The sequence below is a fragment of the Gobius niger genome (assembly GCF_951799975.1).
Source record: "Gobius niger genome assembly, chromosome: 13".
Classification (NCBI taxonomy): domain Eukaryota; kingdom Metazoa; phylum Chordata; class Actinopteri; order Gobiiformes; family Gobiidae; genus Gobius; species Gobius niger.
The window spans coordinates 7702693-7726788 of NC_136864.1; the positions used below are offsets into that span (position 1 = coordinate 7702693).

At 43.0% G+C, this 24096-nt stretch overlaps 1 protein-coding gene across 4 annotated transcripts in view; it reads left to right on the forward strand.

Annotated features, from left to right (window-relative positions):
- mtcl1 (microtubule crosslinking factor 1) overlaps positions 1-24096 on the forward strand; it is a 111062-nt gene that overhangs the window by 42592 nt on the left and 44374 nt on the right. For all 4 annotated transcript variants that reach the window (XM_079569654.1, XM_079569655.1, XM_079569656.1 and 1 more), the window contains exons 4-5: positions 18897-18956; positions 20590-21939. In XM_079569654.1, coding sequence (XP_079425780.1) covers positions 18897-18956; positions 20590-21939 — 1410 coding nt within the window. The remainder of the gene's footprint in view (positions 1-18896; positions 18957-20589; positions 21940-24096) is intronic.

The following is a 24096-nucleotide window of genomic DNA, read 5'->3' on the forward strand; positions in this document are numbered from 1 at the left end:
TTCATTGGGTGAAAGGAAGGGCTGGGTACCATACTTTTTTTTTTCAATACCGGGACTTTCGGTTTTCGATACCGATGCCTGAACAACACTCTTTCCAATACCTATACTAAATGATCTGTCATATAGAACCACAAAACAGAGTAAAAATCTTAATGTTTATTCCTTTTCCTTCTATTCAGTTTCTTTTGCATTTGCATCATTTCTTTGAGGAGAAACAACCAAGAAACTTCCTTAAACAACAAAAGGGCGGAGAAAAGACTATCCATGTTTTTCTTACTTTTTCCCCATTTAATTTTTTTTTCAATTTTTCACCAAAATGTTCCAGATTTTTTCTGATTTTTTTCCTACATTTTCCTCAATTTTCTTAACGTGTTTTTCCCCAATTTTGCCCATAATTTTCATAATGCATAATTTGCATATTATTATTTTTTTTCAATTATTCTTTTTTTTTTTTTTCAATTTTACATTTTTTTCCCCTCAATTTTCCCCCTTTTGTCAAATTATTATTATTATTTTTTACTTGTCTTTCACTCTTTTATTTCTTTTCAATTTTGATGACCATCATCATCAAAACTTGATTATGAAGATTTTATACTTTTTTTTCGATACCTGGTTTTATTTTTTCGACACCAGCAGTACCTAAACCTTTTGTTTCGACACCAGACTGATTCCCAGCCCCAGTGAAAGGCTCTACAGACTGTGTGGATCTTCTTTACTGACTCCAGACTTGTGTAATTTGTAAGTTTTTGATGTTGGCCTCGTCGTTCTCTTCAAAGCCTGCAGTAGGAAAGTGGAGTCCTGGTGTTTAGTGATGGCCAGTTTTCACAGCGCCGGGGAAAAGGGAGCAATCGCGTTACAGCTATTGATGCGCCGGAGGAAGCTGTTTACAAGACGCCGGTGTCCGCTGGGAGGGCCTGACTTTGAAGTGACCTCGCGATGCAGCAGGCGGCCTGTCTCACCCACAGAGAGAGAGAGACGGTGAGGCCTGTCTCACCCACAGAGAGAGAGGCGGGAGAGGAAAGTGGATACGCCCGCAACATGGCAGAGGTCTCATCGTGAAATGGTGGACTGTGGGTTCTGAGAAGTCATTTCATTACCGGAGGAAAAGTACAGACACTGCTCAGATATTAGTCCAGTACAAGTAAAAGGCGCTCAGTGGAGTCATTATTTAAGTAAAAGTACAGAAGTATTTGATGTAGAAAACACAAATTAACCTCTTTAACCCCCACATGAACAGAGCACATTTTCTCCAGTTTGGCTTTACACAAATCTAAAAGCTTCTTGGAATAAGCGTCAAAATAGTGATGAAAATAAAGTGACAAAAGAGCAACAAAAAAGTTACAGAAGAGCGACAAAAACGATGTGCCTGAAAAGCAACGATAACACGATAAAAACACGTCAAAAACACGTCAAGGAAGCAACACAAAAATAACAAAATCACAACAAATAAAATCTGAGAACACAACAAAAAAGAGGCAAAAAAACACCCAAAAAATGCGTTTTGCAAGTCTTAGGCCTATAGGCTGTAAGCCCCAGTCGAGAAGCTTTATATTTGGGTAAAGCCGAACCGGAGAAAATGTGCTCGGTTAAGGCAGGGCGCAAGAGGTTAAATTTAAAGCAGTACTAAGTAACTAAGTTGTTTACCATAATAACTCGTTTTCGTCATCCTTCTGGGGGGAATGCAAGTGTTAATGGCATGACTGGAGCGTCTCTCATCTCCCCCATGACTCTGGCCAGAAAACCACAATTGCAACTTCGCTGCCACCGGGTCACAGTCACCAAAACATGCTAATGGGTTCACGAAGAAGAAGCTAACAGGCTAACGGGCAAAGCTAACTGCAGGCTAGCACCACTTAAACAGTATTTACAGCCAAGTTTGAGTTAAAAAAAAGATCTCCATTGTGTAACTGAATGTACAATATCCCTCTGTCCCTTTTTCTTTTCTGTCAGTGTAGTATTTACTCTCACGGACAATTACTGGGTAAAAAAACACAACATGCTACAACACCTGCAGTGGCGCTTATGGCCTCTAGGGGCATGAGTTACTCAGTAGTGCTTTAAAGTGTCATGAAGAGTAACCTTGAAACTTCAAAAACACAAAACCTGCGCCTGAATTCACTCCCTGAGTCAGTGGCATTTGGTAGTACATGTGCACAGCGCCACCTACTGCTCATATAGTGGATTTTTTTAGGCTTTTAAAATGAACGAAACACATGGACAAATGGACGCTGCTTTGGAGCCTTTATAGATATGTAGTGGAGTAGAAAGTATTATTTATCTTTCAAATGTAGTGGAGTAAAAGTAGTAAGTTCCTCCTGAAACACTCGACTTAAGTAAATTTAAATCATTGCTGAGCATTTGTACTGATATTTCTAATCAAAACTACTATACTGCCTTATATAATCATCTGCTGCCCGTCTATGGAGAGGTGGCTGCTGAAATAAACGCCTTCATATGAATACCATCTCTACTTAAAGGTACTAGATGCCAGGTCATTTGTATACTCACTACTGCCACCTCAGGTCATATGCGTAACTGCAGGTTCTATATTAAGCTCCTGAATTAACACCTTTTTGAGTGAGTGCAGGATCTTAGAGGCAGTTGTGGTGAACAGGTCTGGGCTCATTCGACATAGGACATTGCTGGAACATGTCGGGGGAGGAAAATACTTAATTTTCACACTTTCTGCAGTATTGTACAGTAATCTGTCACGGATCGACTGATGGACAGAATATATAGTGTAGAAATGAGATCAAATGTTCTTCCTGGTTTAATTTATCTAATTGAAAGGGGCTTGAGCTCATTCATTAGTCGCTTTACCCTTTATGGCCTATTGACGTCCTTGTATTGATGAGGTATTGGACTCTCTGCTGCTTCGACTCCTCCCCCATTTTTACTACAGCCTCTGGTTAAATGGCGCTTCAATCCATTGTGTAATTATTGGCAGATTTGCAAGTACAATATCTGGAAGCATAAACTTAGCGATGAGAGCTGAAGAAGTTTCAGTGTTTTGATTATTAATGAGGAAGTTGAGAGCTAGTCCATTACAGCAGAGATCCTCACGCTATACCTTTATACAACCCTCCTTAAAGGCATTCAACATTTGACAGTTAAGTCACATTTTAGATGCATTTTATTCTTGTTTTGAACATGTTGAACCCTGTCATTTCCCTTTAATCATTTTGAAATATCATCTCTGAGATACAAACTCCTCGGGGTGAACTCAGACTGAATCACACAAGTGTCTTCAAAGCTTTCAGTCAGTCAAAGTGTGTTTCTAACAATACTTGGCAGACGAAAGTGCTATAGGGTTTTATGCAGAATCAACTTTTACCGTGTTAATGTTGTTCTCTTGTCAAAAACATACTGGTGTTTCGAGCCACTAGCGCATCTTTAAGTAATCTTTGAATCTTCTCCAGTGGCTGCTCTGAGCACCGTGGCAGTCCTCTCATTGCGAAGTGAAAACCTCGCAATGGCTTCTTTTTGTCCTCTCTATTGAAACAGCTGCACAGCGAAGGGGAGCAAGACAGAATGTTTTATATGTTTTGGGCATTTTTCAAACAATATGAAAGGACACACAAACTCATTTTCACTCATAGTTGGTGCTTGTGTGAACTTGAAGCCATTTATTGTGAAAAAACTGAGTCCCTTTTGAAATCATAATGATAATTGAAACGACCAAAATGACCCTGATCAAAAGTTTACATTCCCCAGTTCTAAACCTCTTACCTCCTGCCTTAACTGAGCGCATTGTCTCCAGTTCGGCTTTACACAAATCTAAAAACTGACTTAGGCCTCACTTTTTGTCACTTTTTTTGTCTTCTGTTTTGTAATTTCTTTGTCATATTTTTGGTCATTTTTTGTTACTTTTCATCCTCGTTTTCATCCTCATCACACGAGATGAGCATTTTTCATATTTTTACTGTTTAACTTTTAACTTTTCTTCTCGTGTTATATTGTTGTGTTTCTTGTAGTTTTGTATTATTGCACTGTGTACCTGTACAGCACTTTGGGGCAGTGATGGGCAGGATGTTTTGTAAATGTGCTTTATAAATAAACTTGACCTCATTTTTGTTGCTATTTTGACACAAGAAGCTTTTCGATTTGGGTAAAGCCAAACTGGAGAAAATGTGCTCGGTTCAGGCGATGGTTAAGAGGTTAATACTGTGTATTTCCCCCCTTTAACTCCAATGACAGCTTGGATTCTTTTGTGGTAGTTGTGGATGAGGTTCTTTATTTCCTCGGGTGGAAAAGCGGCCCAGGCTTTTTTCGCAAAAACCCTCCAGTTACTGTAAATTCTTGCATGAATTGCACGTTTGAATCTCAGAGAGGTTCAATGATATTGAGGAGGAGACTGAGACGGCCACTCCAGAACCTTCACTTTATTCTGCTGCAGCCAATGAGAGGTCAACATGGCCTTGTGCTTTGGATCATTGTCATGTTGGAACGTCCAAGTGCGTCCCATGTGCAGCTTCCAGGCTGATGCCATATGTATTGTTGGAGCCATTTCAGCCATGTTTGATCCTCCTGCCACTGTGTGTGTGTTTATGTAATTACCTGCCTTATATAAGGGGGGAGGAAGGGGCACTCCGGTGTTGCAGTATGGAGGCATACATCTTTTTGACCGTGTCTATGCGTTAAAGGTATACAGGAGGATTTTCCTGAATTTTAAGAAAGAACCGCCCTCTCCACTTTTTAAAAAAATGCGCATGCGCAACGCTCTGCCTGCCTCCGAGGAGGAAGAATCTCCCAAAAACACTCTGGTCTCGTTTCTCTCTTCTGAAGCCTTTCTCTTCTTCTCATACACTTTGAAGACACTTTTTCTCTTGCGACCCTCTGCCATTTTCAAACGACTCGGTGCGTTCTGCGAGCAGCAATGAACGGCTAACAGCGTAACTCACATAGGCCTGAAAGTGCGCATGCGCAGAAATTAACAAGGGGCGAGCGCGCACAACGGCCTTACGTAGGAATATCACCAGAATGATTGACAATGACCAATCGTCTTGATGATCCACCCGGAAATAGAACATCCTCCGCTATACCTTTAATGGAGAAACCTGTATATTTGTTGATGGCGTTGAGGTATGCAATAAAACCTTACACAGTATTTTTCCAACTATTTGTGGTGGAAGACACGCGTCCGAAACCCTTCAATCAGAGCGGACCTTTGCATAGGGCAAATCCTGGCCGCTACATGTATGTAAACTGGGTATGTAAACTTTTGTGCACAACTGTACCCGCAAACAGCATGAAACCCCATCTTTGAACAGATTCGCAGTTCGGGCAAGAGAACAATCGCCTCGTACTGGGACCATCTGAGAGGAGGATCACAGGGCTCTGCTGGGACAGTGGATGGACAGAGGAGCATGTCCTTTGTCGCTCTCTGACTAGCTCAAAGGGTACAAAGAAAGTTGGAGATCAGTGGGATGCTAGATTTGGAGGAATAGTGAACACACTGGGATAAAGAAAGAGGGAAACAAGAGAGATTTATGAATGCGGCGTAAGAGGACATTGAGTAACCAGTATTCTTAGTACTCATTCCCAAACACGATTCCTGTGGTTCGCTGTTGACAGTGTAGTGAATGGCGTCCACGCGTTTTTGCTGAAGCATCACTTTCTATTTTTAGCCCGCTCTCTCTGCAGGTGCCTCGTCCACTGATTGATTTTTCTTCATAAAATGCAACAACCCTGTAAATCATGGCGAGGCTTTATAAAGAAAGTAAAAATCCTTCTTCCGCATTTCTCCGTGGGAGGGGACGAAGCTCCAATCCTTTGCTAAGACCCCGCTCGACGCCGCACATTAATTAATTTATCGAACGGGATTACCGGCTAATATGATCTACTGCTAAACATTTCAGACGGGGTTAGGGCTTTGTGCGTGGAGGCAAATGTGTTCCGTTGTGTCGGGGTCTTAGGGCTGTCGTAGGCTTTATATTACAGGGCGTTATCTGCAGCTTTCCCCTCATCCACCCCACCCCTTCCCATCCCTCCATCCGTCTTTCCCGGTCACACCATTTCCTCGTCAAATCCCATTACGCTCGCCTCCTCTTTCACGTCAGAAATAGGGCAGGCTGTTGTTGTAGTGTTCTGCAGCAGTGTGGGTTATTCCTGGGTTCTTCCACCCCGTGAGTTTTTCTGTCTCAATTTTAGGGGGGGATTTTTTTTTTTTTCCGGTGAGATCATTGTTTGATGTAATCCCGCTGCACCGAGGCCAAAAAACGGATCTCATGCAAATAAGAGGAACGCCCGACGGAGAGAGAGAGCTCCCAGTGCAGAGAGTTGTTATGTAAAGGTGCAGACACTGTAGGTTTTTTAGCTTTAAGTAAGGGATAATGTATAGAACGCTGGTCATTATCGGGAAAATAAGCACCGACAGGGCGAACCGGACCCCGACGCGAAGCGGAGGGGTCTTGTTTCGCCCTGAAGGTTATTATACGGCCATTTGCCAACTGAACACACACAACATAAACTTTGTTCACTTTTATGAAGGTCGAAAGGTTTATTTAATGACTTCCGCGACAAATAGTTCCCAAAAGTTTGCGCGTCGCTCGTCAACGTTTGGCTAGGCTAGAAGCAGCAAGGCTAGTAGCTAGTAGCTTGAAGGTGCAGTTGGAGGAATGGTGGTGAATCTCTGGGTAAGTTGAAAGTCAGACTCACACTAACTTCACGAGCGATTCCCTGACTTCTCTCTCAGTGACGGGACAGATAGTGTCGCTACTACGTACGCGCGGAGTGATATGAAAGCACGAACTCCGTTGCCATTGGCAGCGGTCATTAAATGTACGAAAACCAGCCTGGTCCCTTTAATTGTAACATAGCGTTATCACAGGAGCAATATCTAGTTGTAGAAAGTTTAGGAAAATTAGAAACCAGGCTTTAAAGTTGTTATTAACGTGTCAAAAGTGCAATGCTTTCTAAAGGGAGACCAATGGCTATATGGAGGTATTAGAGCAGGGGTCCAAAAAAAAGTAAGTTTCTAGCCCATTCCTGTGCGGAGTTAAGATATTTTAACTAAATAACCAGTTTACTCATTCCAGCCACTAGGGGGCAATTTGAATAAATAAAAAATAATTCCACAGGTGTCCAGCAGACACCTGTGGAATTATTTTCACAGTGGGGCACTTACCCTCTAGCCACGTGGTAAATGAAGCTTACCACCACAGAGTGTGGAGAGAATGAATAATGACTACAGTACTTTGAGAAACTTGTGACACAGGCTTGTAAAGCATAATTCGAGTGTAAGAAGTTATTGCTTTGGTCACATTACATAATGATGTTTTGAAAAAATAAAACAAATAAATGGAAACTAAAACAAAGTGTGAAGACTTGATTACTATATTTGCAAACCACTACAGTGAAACAAATATGAGCCTGAATCAAGTGTTGATCTTGTGGATATAGTCGTGGGGACGACTGTGCAGGCGAGTAATCTCTACTTCACAATGAGGCATTTTGGTCTGGGTCATGCAGTCCTATGTAATAGCCAACCCGGTCCAGCCCCCCATCACAGGAACGATAATGTGGCCCCCAGAGAAAAAAGTCTGAGGACCCCTGTACTAGAGCAATGGTGGCCCCTAGTGTCGTGGTCTCGAAGCAGAAGAACTGCATGAATTACAAAAAAGCCCTGGGGCCTATGGGGGCATTAAGGTGGGCCTGATGGAGATGATTTGATGTGTGGCAAAAGAGTGGCCTCCATTATTAATTTCTGAAAGAACGCTTGACCCCTCGCCACCCCTCGGCTTTTATTCTTCTGCAGTGGCACAGACCTCACAGACAGAGAGATCGCTGTTCACTTCAGAATCGTCTGAGCAGGGAAACACCTCTGTCTCCAACTCGCAATTAGCCTAGAAAAAGATAAGAGCCACGTTTGCTCTCTCTCTCTTGCAACACTGTCCTACCTGTCTTGTTTTATTAATGATAAATCGATAAATGTGAGCCCTTTGAAGTGCTGCGGCTCAAATCTGGAAAAGGAATCTCTTCTCCTCACAGGTTTCTTGAGCAATATTAAAAGATGGGCCCTATGTGTATGTGATTAAACCTTCGTGGCCCTCGGTTGTTTGGCTCTGAGGGCAGTGGCTCGGCTCCTCCGCAGTGTGCTCTGCTGGACATGTGCCTTCATCATGTGTTAAGTGCCGCCCTCCTGAGACCGGCCTGACAGTAATGGATGCTGCATCAGTGCCTCGCAGTGAAGTTAGAGTCCGCTCTTTGCTAATTATAGCCAGAGAACCGTGGAGGGGATTTACCTGGAGCCAGAGCGAGCGTGTCTGGATGGTGTCCACGAACAGCAGGGACAGAGAGGGGTCGGTTTTTAAGTCACGGAGTAAATGTTTAATCAGGAATCATTCTTTATGGTCAAATGCTTTTTAATATTTATATTATATTTTTTACTCTTTTTTTGAGTAAACATTTGGGCCACTGCTTTTTACTTCTACTTCGAAGCGACGTTACTCCAACTTGAGTGACCCTGAAAGTGACCCTGCATGTTGTGAAATGAGCCTATAAACTTGTTCCTGTGACGAATTGGGACGCGACAAATATATTTGGATTGGATTTGCACGGCCATTAACGTTTTAATTTACTGGCTCCCTCTTTCATTGTTTGTAATAAAAGGAAATTAGGAATAATGCCTTTAATAGTGAATCCTTCTTAATGAATGATGAAGCTGGAAGTCGTGAAACGTGCGTAAAAACTCATCTCTGTTTGATACAGTAGTTCTCTTTTGGTATAAAGCAAGATGTGTTCATTTTATTATTCAGATATAAAATTCCAACTCTTTTATGTAACTGAGTGCATTAGCATGTATTAAAAGCACCGATGTGCTTTTGGGGTCAAGATGTGGTCGGCTGAGTAATGACAAAGCTGTAGAAGAAGAGAGACCCTGGCAGTGCCCAGTGCGAGGGGCAGAAGGCCGCCCCAGTCTATAGAGCATTATTTGATATGTGGCTCATGGCGCAGAGCTGGTCCCGGGACGCTTCATTCATCCGCAGGGCAAACATCTGTGCGACTGCAATCTGCTAATCCCGCAAACTGGCGCCGCGGCGGGCTTCACCAGTCGCACAGCCGGCGCCGAGGCCAGATTACGGGACAATTGGTGTAATGTGTGACAGGGGAAAATAGATCCAGTCATTGAGAGATCACGTTTTATGACATGTACGGCAGATTCTGACACTGCAACATCACAAAGGACAAGGTGGAAATAGCAGGGAAGAGGCAGAGACTGGTACGAGTGAAGATGTGGTCAATTCAAGTATCTTTTGGAGGGAAACTTATGGAAAAAAACAAGTGCTCCTCAAGCTTTGAGCGCAACAAGTCTTATCGATGTCCTGAACTATGAATTGTCTTTGTTATTTTGATCCGATTATGAGAAGTATGTAGTGAATCTGGATTTATTGTGTGATGTCCAGCATGTGCACCTTCAACCTTGTGCAAGTGCAACACAAGAATGTTATGAACTAATTACTTTACTGTTTGGGATTGCTAAGAGGAGCCCTTTGTCGATTTAATTTGCTACAAAGGCACTCCACAGACTGGATTATTGTGCCGCGAGCAGAAGTTTAAGTTGTGTAAGTCTGAAAGGAGGGGTAGGGCCTTATAAGTTATAACTAACTTCTTCCTACTCCCTTTGAGCAGCACTAATACCTCTTATGTTGTGTATGTATACTATACCTGCATGCATCTGTTGCTCAAATAAACTAAACTAATGTCATTACTGTTTGGGTGAGGCAGCGTGACTATTTGTCTCTGCTGGTTTCCCTCGTCTGCCTCAGTCTCACCTGCTGAGAGCAATATCTACATTAACGCGACCCAAACCCCAGACTTCTAGCCCGACAGCCGGACAGTGCGCATGTTGATGGCATAGCTCTCTGTGAAATGTGTCCCGTGTCCTTGTCTCCCATATTATCACAAAATAATAATAATAATAAAAGATTCCTCTGCCTCTCCAAACTGAATTCTGACCAGACTTGTGGCCTGGGTGGCAGTTGTCACGAGGTTGCATAGCTGTATCGTATTTAACCCGACTCCCACGACTCAGAGCGGGAGCCGAAAAATGTCCTTTACTTTTAAATCCAAAACTTGATCTCGCTTTGAGTTGTCCACAAAATGCCCTGCTCCCTGTTCAAATGTTTAAATGCCGTGTGGTGGCCAATGGCCGCGGGTTGCACTGCTTTATGACAGCAACGCTACGGGCCGACATTGTCCACCATTGCTGCTGTATCTCCATAGAGGCGGCAAAACAAGCTAGTTTTCCATTAGAAAGCATTGCACTTTACGCACGTTCTAAACAACTGTAAATCCTGGTGCCTAATTTGTTTAAACTTTCTACAGCTAGATATCGTAAACTAATGAGGCCGGACTTTGATTGGCAGGCCGTTAGCATCAGAGCTATAGGAACATGCTCCGTCAGAGCTGGGAAGGAGGAGTCTGTAAATCCGCCATGGATTCCCTTTCGAATGTGGTTATTATGGCAAAACGGGGAGGAGTGAGGAGACGGTGGTGGCAGTCTCTGGGACCGTGTGAATTGTGTTCTCAGAGTCCCACTGGCTTTTTCATTTCTTCTTTTCTGTCACGAAGAAGTTTGCATGTTTATCCGGCTAGTGGATGAAACAGTGTGTCATCAAGTGTCAAGCTTGATAACAAAACTAGCGCCAGGGAGCCTAATTCAGTGAGTCTAACAAGTCAAAAACACAGAAGAAAACCTCTCCTTCCATTATCTGTCTGAATCACTGGCCAATCACAGCGCTCCTTGTTCTGCGACAGAGAGAAGCCGACTCGACAATCGCCTAAATCCGAGCTCCAACCAAACACACACATCCCGCCGTCGCACGAAAACCTGCTCGACCCCAGCTGGAGATTATCGCGCTGGTGTGAATGGGCCTGCAGGTTTCATTCTAGTTTTATTTTTACTTTTCTTCTTGTCAGCTTTAGCTTAGTTTCTCCAACTCCTCCCCAGGATCCCCGATTCTCACTTTGGCTTGGGATTTTGCAAACCAGGATCTGTGGCAACTTTACCTTTTTACTGGGATATAAATGGATCCCTTGAGTTTCCTGAAATAGAAGTCTTAATACCATGAATAAAAGTGTCTGGAACAGGCACACTGAACCTCTCAGCAACTGTTGGTGAATGGTAAAAAAAATAGGTTTAAGAAGGAATTCCCCTAAAAGACTGAAGTATTTGTTGGAAAATAGATGTCATGTTTTTGCAGTGCTACTTCCAAATACTAACCCTGCACAAAGTGTGTTTCAAACTTTCTATAAATAAATCCTTCAGACTTTCTCCTCTGTTAATCAATTACCAGCGCTGGGCTTTTGATTTTTCCGAGTAGCTTCTATGGTTGACTCTAGTTGACTTTTTAACCAGTTAATCCCCAGATACAGTTTGTCTCCTCTTAGTGTTGTGCCAGTATCAGCGCTCCTGGTTTAATTCGGCCCGAGTGGGAAAGCTAATCTCTCTGGGGAGACGAGGATTAGACGCGTTGTGTGCAAAGCTCTTCTGCTCCACAGGGATCCTCGTTACCGCCGTACACAACACAACCAGCGGGGGGCGACGCCGGGATGCTCGAATGTGGAAGCTAGCGACGCCCAAATCGAGGTTTATTGAGAGATTGTGGCGAGGCAAATGGATTTGTCCAAGAGTTATGGTTAGATTTCTTCTTGTTGGCTGAGCTGAAAGAAAGACAAAGAAGAGGAATGAAGCATTTTAGGAGCACATTGGACCAAAGCTCTAAGTAGAACATGATGCTCATTAATGTGGCAGCCATTTTAGGATTGGCCAGAGTGGCTAATGCTAACAGAAATGGGAATTTTAGATCTAATTATTGTGTTTGATTTGTTGTATCGCTGTTAAGTCAAGGTATCTCAGCTCAGACGTATTTACTCTGAAAAAATAGAGTTTTGTAAATCCTTAAAGCAGAACTAAGTAACTCATGCCCCTAGAGGCCATAAGCACTACGCTGACAGAAAAGACGAAGGGAGAGAGGGATATTGTACATCCAATTTCACAATGGAGATCATTTTTTTCACTCAAACTCGGGTATAAATACAGTTTAAGTGGCGCTAGCCCACAGTTAGCTTTGCCCGTTAGCCTGTTAGCTTCTTCTTCGTGATTCCATTAGTGTGTATTGGTGACTCCGACCCGTAGGCAGGAAAGTTGCAATTGTGGTTTTCTGGCCAGAGACACCAGGGGGAGATGAAAGACCCTCCACATCCCATTAACACTTAATAAAAGGATTTATTATGGTAAACAAGTTACTTAGTACTGCTTTAAAGGACTACAGTTAGTGTTTTCACTGTCTCAAGTTCACGATCTAAAGTTCTGTAATAAAGTATTAAATAGTATGAAACAAATGCAAATATACGAGAGGAAAGTCGATGCATGAATATATAAATATAATGACAAAAGTCTGTATCACAGTTTAGTAAAAAAAAAAAGAGTCCAAGACGTATTATTCTTGCTATAGTAGACATGAGCTCAGTTATTAATTAGAAAAAAAGAATGATCATCATCAATCATGAAATTAGCGGATGAAAAAAAAAGAGAGCAGTTTTTTCTAGAGTCAATCACAATATGGCCGCCACAATTGCCAGTGTATTACCATGGCGATTTCCTATCTAGAGTTTTATTAAAGATCTTTGCATTTGACATTGTAAAAATAAACTGAATACAACATTGTCAATAATATCACTCCCCTTTAGTCTAATGACTACAGGCACCAACATCTGCAACGACAAAGCTGCTGTTTCCACTAATGCTACTAATGTGTTCTGACATAAACATGGTTAAGTGCAGACAGATTAATGAAGCATGACCGATATTTGGGATTTGCTTCTGTTAAACCATATTTATATTGGGCTGCATGCAAACAACATTTAGTTAACATTATAATTTAAACACTCGTTTAATTCTACCATAATGTTGTCCTAAAGGAGACGGATCATGCAAAATAGACTTTAAACCTATGTTGTAACGTTGTTTCCTTAAATCCTGTTCATTTTGATAATTTCTTTGGTTTTGTTGCGTCATAGGAAACACAAAACTGTCCTCCATGCTCTCAAAGCCTGAATAATCCATAAATGAATCAGTTTTAGTGTGTTCCTCATCCACTTGCTTAGATGCCATGTGCCTTTGTGTTGCAATAGAAAAGAGCCGGTCCGTCAAGGACAAGACAAGACGACATCATTGTGTCAGAGGACATCATTCTCTGACCTTCATTTTCCTTCAGAGACTCGGCAGAACGTCTCAGGTTGTGTCTGTGCTCCACCGTCCCTTTAATTTCTTCTTATTGACCCTATAGTTGTAAGCATTCCGGGCTTAGCTGGAGGCGGGAAGCTATATTCCAGCTATTTCCATTGTAGCTGTTGTCATAGTAACAATAAACAAATGTCTAACTTTGGTTCCCAAAGTGGGGGTCGGGACCCCTCGGGGGATCGCGAGACATGGGGGACATGGGGGTCCCCAGATCAGAGCCGTGGGAACATATTTTGGTTTGGGGGTGCTGAGATCACCCCCAAAAACACTTTTTCTGCGCATATTTCCTATTTACTAATAATGCCTGTAATGCGTAAACTATCCACCAGGGAGTGCTGCAGGGCCCTCAGCACCCTGGGTTCCTGGCCTTGCCCCAGATGATCTCAAGATTAAATCAAAAGAAAAATGCTGCTTTTTGTATATTTTTGAGTGTGAAACAGCCTATTATGAGTGAGATCCATTCAAATATTTCTAATAAACTGTTTAAATACATATTCAGTTGGGTTTAAAATGTTTTTCTGCCCTAAAGTAACATAAGAGGCAACAACTTTATATAATGTGGGTCTCGAGTTGTTAACGTGTCAGTTGTTGGGGTCCCTGCCAGAAAAGTTTGGGACCCCCTGCTCTACTACTATGTGTGGAGTGATAAGAAAGACCTGTATTACAAGCACGAACTCCGTTGCCATTGGTCATTATTTTTTTCAGAGTTCCTTTATCAGAAAATAGTGACCGGTAGAACGTTGGAAAATCACATTCAAGTTAATGGAGCGTTCTACTTGTGTTGTGAAGAGCCGTATAACAAAAAACAATAGCAGACTCCCACAGTTGTGCTATTACAGGCCTAAAGGCTTAACTGGGCTGTTGTTTGAGATATAAATTCAGTAACACATGCAATTTTTGTCTTGTACAACAAATCTATCAACTGGTAAATGGACTCAACTTATAAAGCGCTTCAAATAATCAAACAATGATCAAAATCAAAGAACTTTCACATTGCACTTTTCATTCATTGTGGCAGGGAGATGCCGTTCATACTCAGAGGGGTTTATGGGTGATTAAGTGGACCACACATCCCCTTTAGTTCAAGTTGGTGCAGTTCAATCCAGCGGAGACAGAGACATGTCCACGTTAGTAATGAAGGGAGAAGAAAAGAGTGGATAAATAATATATTTTTCTCTACATAACTTGATGCCAACCAGGGAAAGTGTCATTGTCAGGGACCGATCCTACAACCTCTGACTTTTAAAACCGACGGCCAACGAGTTGAGCTAAAAATCCGTGCACTTGATGGTGTGTCTTTCCCGCTGTTTCCCACAGAGCGAGCTCCTTGCCAATTCGTTATCCTGACCAACCCATTCTCTACTGTCTTTCCTTCACATAGACGTTACTCCACATATTGAAAAAGTCAAATATCAATGTGTGGAATGAATAATTGAGGCTTATTTTGAAGCAAGATAAGCCTAAATTATTCATGTCCACTTCTATTTCTGGTCCTGGCAAGTTTCCTTTTCATCGTAAAGTATTAACACTGACCTCCGTGGTAAGGTCGTGATGTTTTGCAAGTTTCGTACGAGCTCCGGCTTAACTTCATACCCTCTAAATAACATTGCAGGGACAGCAGCAGCAGCAGCAGCCTATTCCTAGAAACAGCCTGGTCAAAAACCGCTGCTCTCTGCAATTTATTCAACAAGGCGTTTCTCATCTGCCCCGCTCTCTCTCTCTCTCCATCCCCTGTTGAGCCAGTATCTTCTAAAGCGCGTGGCTCAGACTTGATAAAGATGAATGATTTTATTAGTGTCTAAAGCCGGCGTGTTTGCGGAGAGCTTTGTGAACAGATTGCTCCACTGAACAGGCAGATGTGGATTGGGCCGTGGCAGAAGGGATAAGGTGCCTGTCAGACTGGGATTTGAATTAAGATTTTTTGTACCATTCTGTGGAGAAAAAACACTCATCCTGTATTAGACCCGCTGCTGACATGACGTTTCTCTTTGCGTCGCGTGCTTGTGCAGAGATGGGAAGTTCAAGGCCCTGTAACATGTTTTCGAACCAAATATCATTGTGGAATAGAGAAGTAGTTTTAACAGTAGTTTCGACAGTGCTTCTTATTGGAGTTCCTTTGATTAGTGACCATTGATCTTTAGAGTGAATCACTTAACTTCCATGTCTCTTTGTACAGTTGTTTTTGAAATGTTATGAATAAGAATGGATGAAAGGTTTGTTGATGTAAAACGCTTCAGGCGCCCCCTCTTGAACCGAGCACATTTTCTCCAGTTTGGCTATATCCAAGTCTAAAGCTTCTTGAAATAAGTGCCAAAAAAGAGAAACAAAAAAGTGATGAAAAATGTGGAAAATATGTGATGAAAACCTGACAAAAAGAGAAGAGATCCATTGAGATAAGTTTATGGCTTATGGACCTGACGGATTTGGGTAAAGCTGAACTGGATAAAATACACTTGGTTAAAGGTTTCATTGGACGGACGCTAGTGGACTTTCATGGCTTGTCTGCATGGTTTAAGTAGGTGTTCTCTCAAACTGTTGGGGCAGTGCAAAGCATCTACGCCATGCATACTATACAAGATGATAGTAGAGGTGGTTAAACCATTGTTTAAAAAATCGCAGAAACTCAACTTCAAAGTTTTTCGGACACTGGCCTCATATTTATGCAGCTTCCTCTCTTCAGGAATCATTTACCATTTGTTGATCCAGCCATGTACTAATGTGTAGAATGAGCCCAGACCTGTTCACCACAACTGCCTCTAAAATCCTGCACTGTCACTCAAAAAGGTGTCACTTCGGGTCCGCATTGCACGAGCTTAATATAGAAGGTGCAGTTACACGTAAGACCTGAGGTGGCAGTAGTGAGCATAAAATGGTCAACTTGCATTTAGCCCCTTTAAGGCTGGGTTTAAGAGGTTAATTGATTACCTTACATGTTTCAAAGGAGCTTTTGTCAGAGGCCATTGAAACATGTAAGGTAATCAATGAACAACTTTGTTGTACTTCATTTCTTTCTAGAAGGGTTCCATTCATTTTCTTTTGCTTTATCCGGGGTCCGGTAGCAGAGACAGTCTGAGCAGAAATGCCCAGGCTTCCCGAACAATGGATACCAAGGTGGCACCAGGCCACCTAGAGACATAGTCCCTCCAGCGTGTCCTGGGACTTCTCGGGGGTCTCCTTCCAATGGGACATGCCTGGAACACCTCATAAGGGTGTGCCCAGCCTCCCTGCAGAGGAAGCTCACTTAGGCTGCCTGTGTCTGCGATCTTGTCCTTTCCGTCATGACCTAGATCTCATAACCATAGGTAAGGGTTGAACGTTGATCGACTGATAAATCCAGATCTAAAAAAAAATAAAAAATACTTTAAGCGTATTATAAACAAGAAGACATAATTATGAGGAGCATGTGCAAAAGTAGATCAGAAGAGTCATACAGTACATTATGTAAATTATAAATGAGGTCTAGCATTCCCACAAAAAGCTATATATGCTGTTTTCCAAATTGCACTATAGCACCTGTGTGGATAAATGACGCCCTTTGAATGCCCATCAATGGCAGAAACATATTTGTGACCATTTTCATACAACATCCAGCTCCTTCACTTGAGCACATGTTCTTTCCCCACAGCACAGCTCTTTCTCCGCTCTATACTACGTCCGCCCCATATGTCCTTTGCGTGTCAAATAAACGACACAGCGCCTAATCTCATGTCCAGAGATGATCCAGCCTCAGAGTGGATGCTTCCTCTCATGCTCGCTGACCTGTTGATGTGCACGTTATATAAGAAATCTACAGATTAATAGCGCAGTTGGATTGTGCCGACTCAGACGCAGGAGTGGAGTTGCCCCATATGCAAACATGTTCCCTCTGCACCTGCACATGAGTAAGGGCTTTTGAAAACACCGGTGTCAGCATCTCCTGTCCTGTAGTGACGGACTGAACTCTTTGACCTATACACGCGGCGGTGGTTCAATCAGCCACAGTCGCCCCGAGGCAGCCTGACAAAGAAGTTTAGCTGACATTCAATGACCTCTCTGAGTAGTTTGTCCAAGGACACAACTATAGTTAGCAGCTGTGTCTCGACTCTCTGTGCTGCTGTATTGGGCTAAACATGGATAAAAAGTCATAATCCTACTTTTTAAATTTGTTTAACCTCTTAACCCCAACCTGAACAGAGCACATTTTCTCCAGTTTAGCTTTACCCAAATCTAAAATCCTCTTGAAAAAATTTGTGACAAAAAAATGTAATAAAAAAGCAGCCAAAGAATAACAGTAAAGTGACAAAAAGTGATAAAAAAGTGACAAAAAGGTGACAAAAAAGTGTTAAAAAGAGACCAAAAAGTGACAGAAATGTGACAAAAAAGTGACAAAAATACGATGAAAAAGTGACAAAAATGTGATGAAAAAATTACGAAAATTTGACAAAAAATGTGACAAAAATGTGAAAAAATTTGATGAAAAAGTGACTTAAATGTGATGAAAAAATGACAAAAATGAGACCAAAAAGTGACAAAAATGTTACAAAAAAATAGACAAAAATTTGACAAAAATTTGAAAAAAATGTACAAAAAAGTGACAAAAAAGTGACAAAACTGTGACGAAATAATGACAAAAATGTGATGAAAAGTGATGAAAAAATTACGAAAATTTGACAAAATGTGACAAAAATGTGAAAAAATTTGATGAAAAAGTAACTTAAATGTGATGAAAAAATGACAAAAATATGACAAAAATGTGACAAAAATGTGACAAAAAATTGACAAAAAAGTGACAAAACTGTGACGAAACACTGACAAAAATGTGATGAAAAAGTGATGAAGGAGCAACAAAAAGTGACTGAAAGCAATGAAAAGAAAAGCCAAAAATGTGAATACAATGCGACACAAACGCAAGGAAAAATATCTGTTTAAATGAGTTTTGTTGGTCTTAGTTTTCAAATGAGGCGTTACTCTTGCCTGTAAGCTGTAGCCTTTTAGATTCGGTTGAAGCTGAACTGGAGAAAATGCACTTGGTTAAGGCAACTCGGTGAAGAGATCAACATAATAAAAGAGTTTGAAGAGAGTGGACATTTTAGTTAGTTCAGACCAAATTGAGCAAAACAATGTTGACGATTTGTCTGATTTATATTTGGAGATGAAGGAAAGTTTAGGTGCAGAGTTACGATTAAAGGAGGGATAATAGTCAGGGTTTGGCAGTATAAAATCGAAATTGCCAAGCGGCTAATCATAGTTTTATCTCTCAGACTATTACCAAGTGCATAAAAACAGAAGTGATTAGCATAAAACTATTAACAGCAGTTTGTTCACAGATAATTACTGGATGTGTTCGTATCACAGACGGTTCTATTGTACAGTTGTTGTCATTTCACGGCTCCGTCATGACAAACAACATGAGATAAAGCCTGTTTTTGGAGCTAGTTATTTATAGTATGTGTATTTAGACCTGTGGTGGTTTCATTCATATGCCACATCATAGACAGGACCGAAACATATTAAGTTGGCAATTTGTTCAAAGTGTCGCCCATTTCTTTGTTCGTGAAATGGGCTTTTCGGTCTGACCTCCCTGTGACTCATCGTTCTTCGTGCATTTAAAACCCGACTTGTTTGATTTTGGCAGCGGTTAAACTGACTTTGATTCCTCTGCTTGTTGCAGATGGCGCAGCGGAGGCGAGGAGGCAGAGAGAGCTTCAAAGACAAGAAATCCACCAACCAGGTGAGTTTGCAGCCTCCACGAACTTGAACTGTGCAAGTAAAGTGGGCAACCAGGGACTAAAGCAGGCTCTGTACCGGGAGTTAGCGAGGTGTGACTCCTAAAATCCACTTCAATAGGGGACTAAGGCTGTCTCAGAGTTCACGCTTCACTTTGTTGCAGGGGAAAGTAGAAGGCATTTGAGCTCTGAACAACATGAAAGATCAAACAGCCTCAACAAATGAAGGCATCATCAGAGGGTCAGATCACGTATCAGCATAAAGGCCATCTCAACCTTTTTACGCAGTTTTAAGTTGCTTTACATCATTCTTTTTAGGTCCTGGGCCTTTCTGTGTGGAGTTTGCATGTTCTCTCCTTGTCTGCATATAGGTTTCTTCGGGTGCTCAGGATCTCTTACCACTAAAAACATGCTCCCCTACCGACATTCTTGCTTGGGGCCCCTTGGTACCCTTGCTACGCCACTGCTTAGGACAATGGGTGGGATTTAATGAACTCAAACTCAGTTACAATCTTGTGTGCTATGTTTACTTGCATGTGTGTTCATTAAAGAGACTATCTCACCGGAGGCCAGTCGGAACTCTTTTTCTAGTCTCTGCGTGGCAATGTCACAAATACTATTTGTTGCCCTTGACCTCGAATACTAAGGAGATCTCAAAGAGACTCCATAGGAGCATGTCGACAGGACCAGACTAGTTCGGTTCACTTGAGACTATTTCATTTCGGGAGGGGCAGCCCCCGCACGTTTGTCTTTCAAGTACCTTTAGGGTAAAGGGTCTGGGTCATTATGGGAGTGGCCAAGGACATTTATATGCATGTGGTCTCTTTGAGATCTCCAAAAGGTCTCAGAGATATTGCAGGGACGTCACAGAAACGTCTCACAGGTTAGGACAACCGTCAAGGACAAGACGTCTCGGAGACCACACAGAGACTGCAAGGAGACTTGAAAAAACATGTCAGTTTTCACTGAGACTACTTGGAGATTCACCTTATCTCCAGGGGATGTCTTAGAGACATTTCCACAACAGTAGCACCTCGAGTCTCCAACTAGTCTAGAGGCCGGTGAGATTGGCCTTTTAGCTTCCCTGTCCCGTCCGTATAAGTAAACAAAAAAATGAGGAAGTTTCTTATTTTAATTGTTTAGACAAGTGGTTTCCAAATGGGAGTCCGAAGCATCTTTTACTTAGAACAAATTGAGTTGGAAATTAACAATCAGTTATATATAATTAGTTTTTAGCCTAATGTCACTGTTAACTTGTCTTTAACAAATATTGTTTACATTTCTGTTTGTCTTTAGATCTAAAAGCAGCTGCAACGCTGTCTCAACTTTGGGAATATCTGGTTTAGAATGAGCAACATTATGTTTATGTTTCTCTAATTACAATACTAAAACATCCATCTCACTTTTCTTTTGTTTGTAATATTTCCAAATCATTATTACCATTATGCTTTTTGCTCAGTTATTATAGTCCATGCTTTACACACTACATTCACTTCACGACTCATGATGATAAAGCACAGAACTGTTGAAAGCCTGTCAAGCCTTGTCAAGTAAAAGAACTGTCACAAAGAGAAGCTAATAACTCCAGAGGATTGTCCAAGAACTTGTTGTTGACCTCTTTTTCTGTACTATTTTTAGGAGGACAGTGCCGACCTCCGCTGCCAGCTGCAGTTCGTCAAAGAAGAGTCCGGTCTGATGAGAAAGAAGATGGCAAAGCTCAGCCGCGAGAAGGACGAGCTGGAGCAGGAGCTGCAGAAGTACAAGTCTGTTTACGGAGACGTAGACAGCCCGTTACCGCTGGCCGAATGCTCAGGGGGCGGCCCTCACTCCACGCGGGAAGCCGAGCTCCGCCTGCGCCTCAAATTAGTAGAAGAAGAAGCCAACATCCTCGGTAGGAAGATCGTAGAGCTGGAGGTGGAGAACCGGAGCTTGCGGTCAGAAAACGAAGACATCCGTTGCCAGTACGAGCGGGACTGCTTTGGGCGGGAGCCGTTTTCGAGCATGCCGTCCTCGCCGTACGGGGGGGACGCCTTGGAGTCGGCCAGCGAACTGCGGCGCCACCTGCAGTTCGTCGAGGAAGAGGCGGAGCTCTTGCGAAGGTCCATCTCGGAAATCGAAGATCACAATCGGCAGCTGACGTCCGAGCTGAATCGCTTCAAGTTCGGGCCGAGCGGGAACGGAGCGTCGGGCGAGGAGGGCGGCGAGGCGGGTTTGTACAAAAGCGGGAACGGGTCCGGCCTGATCATGGAGGAGCTGAAATCGGCGCGCATCCAGGTCAACGAGCTCAGCGGCAAAGTCATGAAGCTGCAGTACGAAAACCGCGTGCTGATGTCCAACGTCCAGCGCTACGATTTAGCCGCGAACATGGGCACGCGCACGGCCAGCCCGCGGGACAGCGACGCGGATCAGGCGGCGGCGGAGGAGGAGGAAGCGAACAGACTCTTGCTGCTGCAGCCCAAACGAGAGGGTCCCATCGGAGGCGAGAGCGACTCGGACGACCTCTTCGAGAAAACCGGCACCACTTCCGGATTCGGCAGCGTCAAGCCCTCGGACGGGAGCGAGCTAAGCGCCGTGGAGTTAGCCAATCGCAGAAGGGAAGAGAGAGAGTCTTTCAACAACGTGAAGCGGGAAGCGGACAGGTTAGGGAAGACGGTGGATAGACTCATAACGGACACGGATAGCCTGGTTTACGAAGGGAGATTGATCGTCACGACCGGAGAGGCGTCAGAGGGGGCAAGTTCCTCCTCTTCCAAACCCGACACCCAAGTCCTGGACACCATCAGCACGCGCATGAAGGCTTTCCGCACGGAGCTGCACATTTTTATGGAGAAACTGGAGCACGTTGGCGAGGCTTTCCGGGACAGGACGGACGATCTCTCCCCGATGCCGAATCTGACAGAGTCCAGCAGCTTCCTGTCCACTGTCACCTCCATGTCCCGGGACTCCCCCATAGGAACGTTCGGGCGGGAACTGGGCACTGACTTCCAGGTAAGGGCTTTATATGGAAACCGCAAAACTCTCGTTATTTTGGCATCGTTTAGGTTATTGCCGCTACAGTTTTTCTCAATTAATAAGACACTAAAGGACACACGACTTTTTTGTTCAAGTTAACACATATATTTACAATTATAGTTTATATTACGACCCGTTGATAGAACAGTGTTAGTGTTTTGCTTTGCTGCGTGTGATATCTGCTCAGGGTGGCCGGTATCAGTGACCAAACCAGCCCTAAAGTACCTACAAAAGTGGCCAAAACCCGTAGACACACCACGCGTCCTGTAGGTTGCTAGTTTATAGAGCCACTGCACTCCTCTGATCATGATGTGGGTCACCTCTTTTCTTTCTCTCCCACTGAAAAGGCAGCTCGGATTCATAGACTGTAAAAAATAATAGACAGCGTCTGCTCCTTCCTTCTCGTTTGCGTTAATGACCATGTTTGAAAGGGAATCCATGCTGAATTTATAGACTGCTTCTACCCAGCTACGACCGAGCATGTTCTTAGAAAGGGCAAAAAGGCGGGATCTTCACTGTGGACTCGTGTAGTTCGTGTAGTTCGGTCGTAACTGCGTTGTTAGCTCTAATGCTAACGGCCTGTCAATCAAAGTCAGAATGTTCCTTATGAAAACCCGCCTGGTTTCTTTAATTGTAACAAACCCAGCATTATCACATGAGAAATATCTAGAGAGCAATAAAGAGCAATGCTTTCTAATGGAAAACTAGCTTGTTCTGTCACCACTAGATGGAAGGAGCAACAATAGTGGTCACCCTTTGTCGTAGTCACGGATCTCTGCTAACCGCGGCCATTGGTTGGATTTGGACTAATCTCCGATGTTTATTAATTAATAAACAGGAGACTAGTCTGGCGACCCTGTCGTAGAAAAGCTACTGCTTGAGGCGGGACTAATGTGGGACAACCGAAGCGCAGCAGCCAATGAGAACATAGTGGATGTGACGACAGAAACAGCGACAAGAAAGTTGGACATTAACAATGGCGCTCCTGCCACCTGGAGTTCAGTAAATGACTTCTGTCGTTTATGTCAGAAAAACTTAAGAATACAAGCAAACCGGAGCATTACATGAAATGGTTTCTTGTGTTGAAAAACTACAAAACAAAGGCGCAACAACGTGACGGCCGTTCAGGGAGCTGCTCTGATTGGTCGGTGGGCTCCATATCGCTGCGTCACTTCCTTTGAAAGCGCGCAATGGAGTGTTGCCAGACCCTCTTCTGTAAAGAAGCGGAGTCTGGTTAGCGAGACTATTATCAGTCGCCTTGTGACCGTGTATCTACTCTTGAGTGCACACATTTTAGTTTTAGTGACACAGTTTGTATTTTTAGAAGAACAGTGTGTGGAGTTCAGTGCTTTGTGAATCTGAATCTTTTAAAGAAAACAGTGCCCAGAACAGTGTCCTATCAATTGAGAAAAACTTTATTTAAAAAAAAAAGTTGGGTCATTGTAAAACCTTTGGGTAAATAATAGAATAAGGAGTGCTGTTGACTGAGCTTTTTTGTTGGTATTTTAGAAATCCATATCCATAAATTGTATAAGCTACTGAAGTTAGCAACACATCTCAAAGAAGTACGGACGAAGACAGTTTTCTATTACACAACATCCCTATCTGTCCAAACATTTTAACACATTGTGCATTATTATGTGCACCAAGTAATTGCTTTTACACTGTGACCCAACTTTTTTGTTCTTCTGTTTTGTTGGCGCTTCGTGTTTCATCTGTTTTCTCAGACGAAAAGTGAAATACTAATATCCACGAACAAGCTAAAGACGATGTTCGGAAACTGTTGTATGTTTGTTTACGCACTAACTTCAGTCTAAGGCCAATTCACCCTTGGTGCTGCTCCCTATTTGCTCGACTTGACTTGAAGCTCTTCTCCGTGCTGATGTGAACTTAAGATGCTTGGTTTCAACATAATAACATCTCTAGACGAGCACATCCCATGCACAGCCGAGTTTTAGGGCCACAAAGCCGCTCCACCCAAAATGCCACCCAGCTCTACCCTCCGGCACCTCCCCCAGTCACCTCCACCCACCGAACAGCCGCCATAGCATCCACATCTGCATCTCCACACGCCACCTCCACCTCACTGTCTGCTGCTGCTGCTGCTGCTGCTGCTGTATCTGTGCTTTGGCA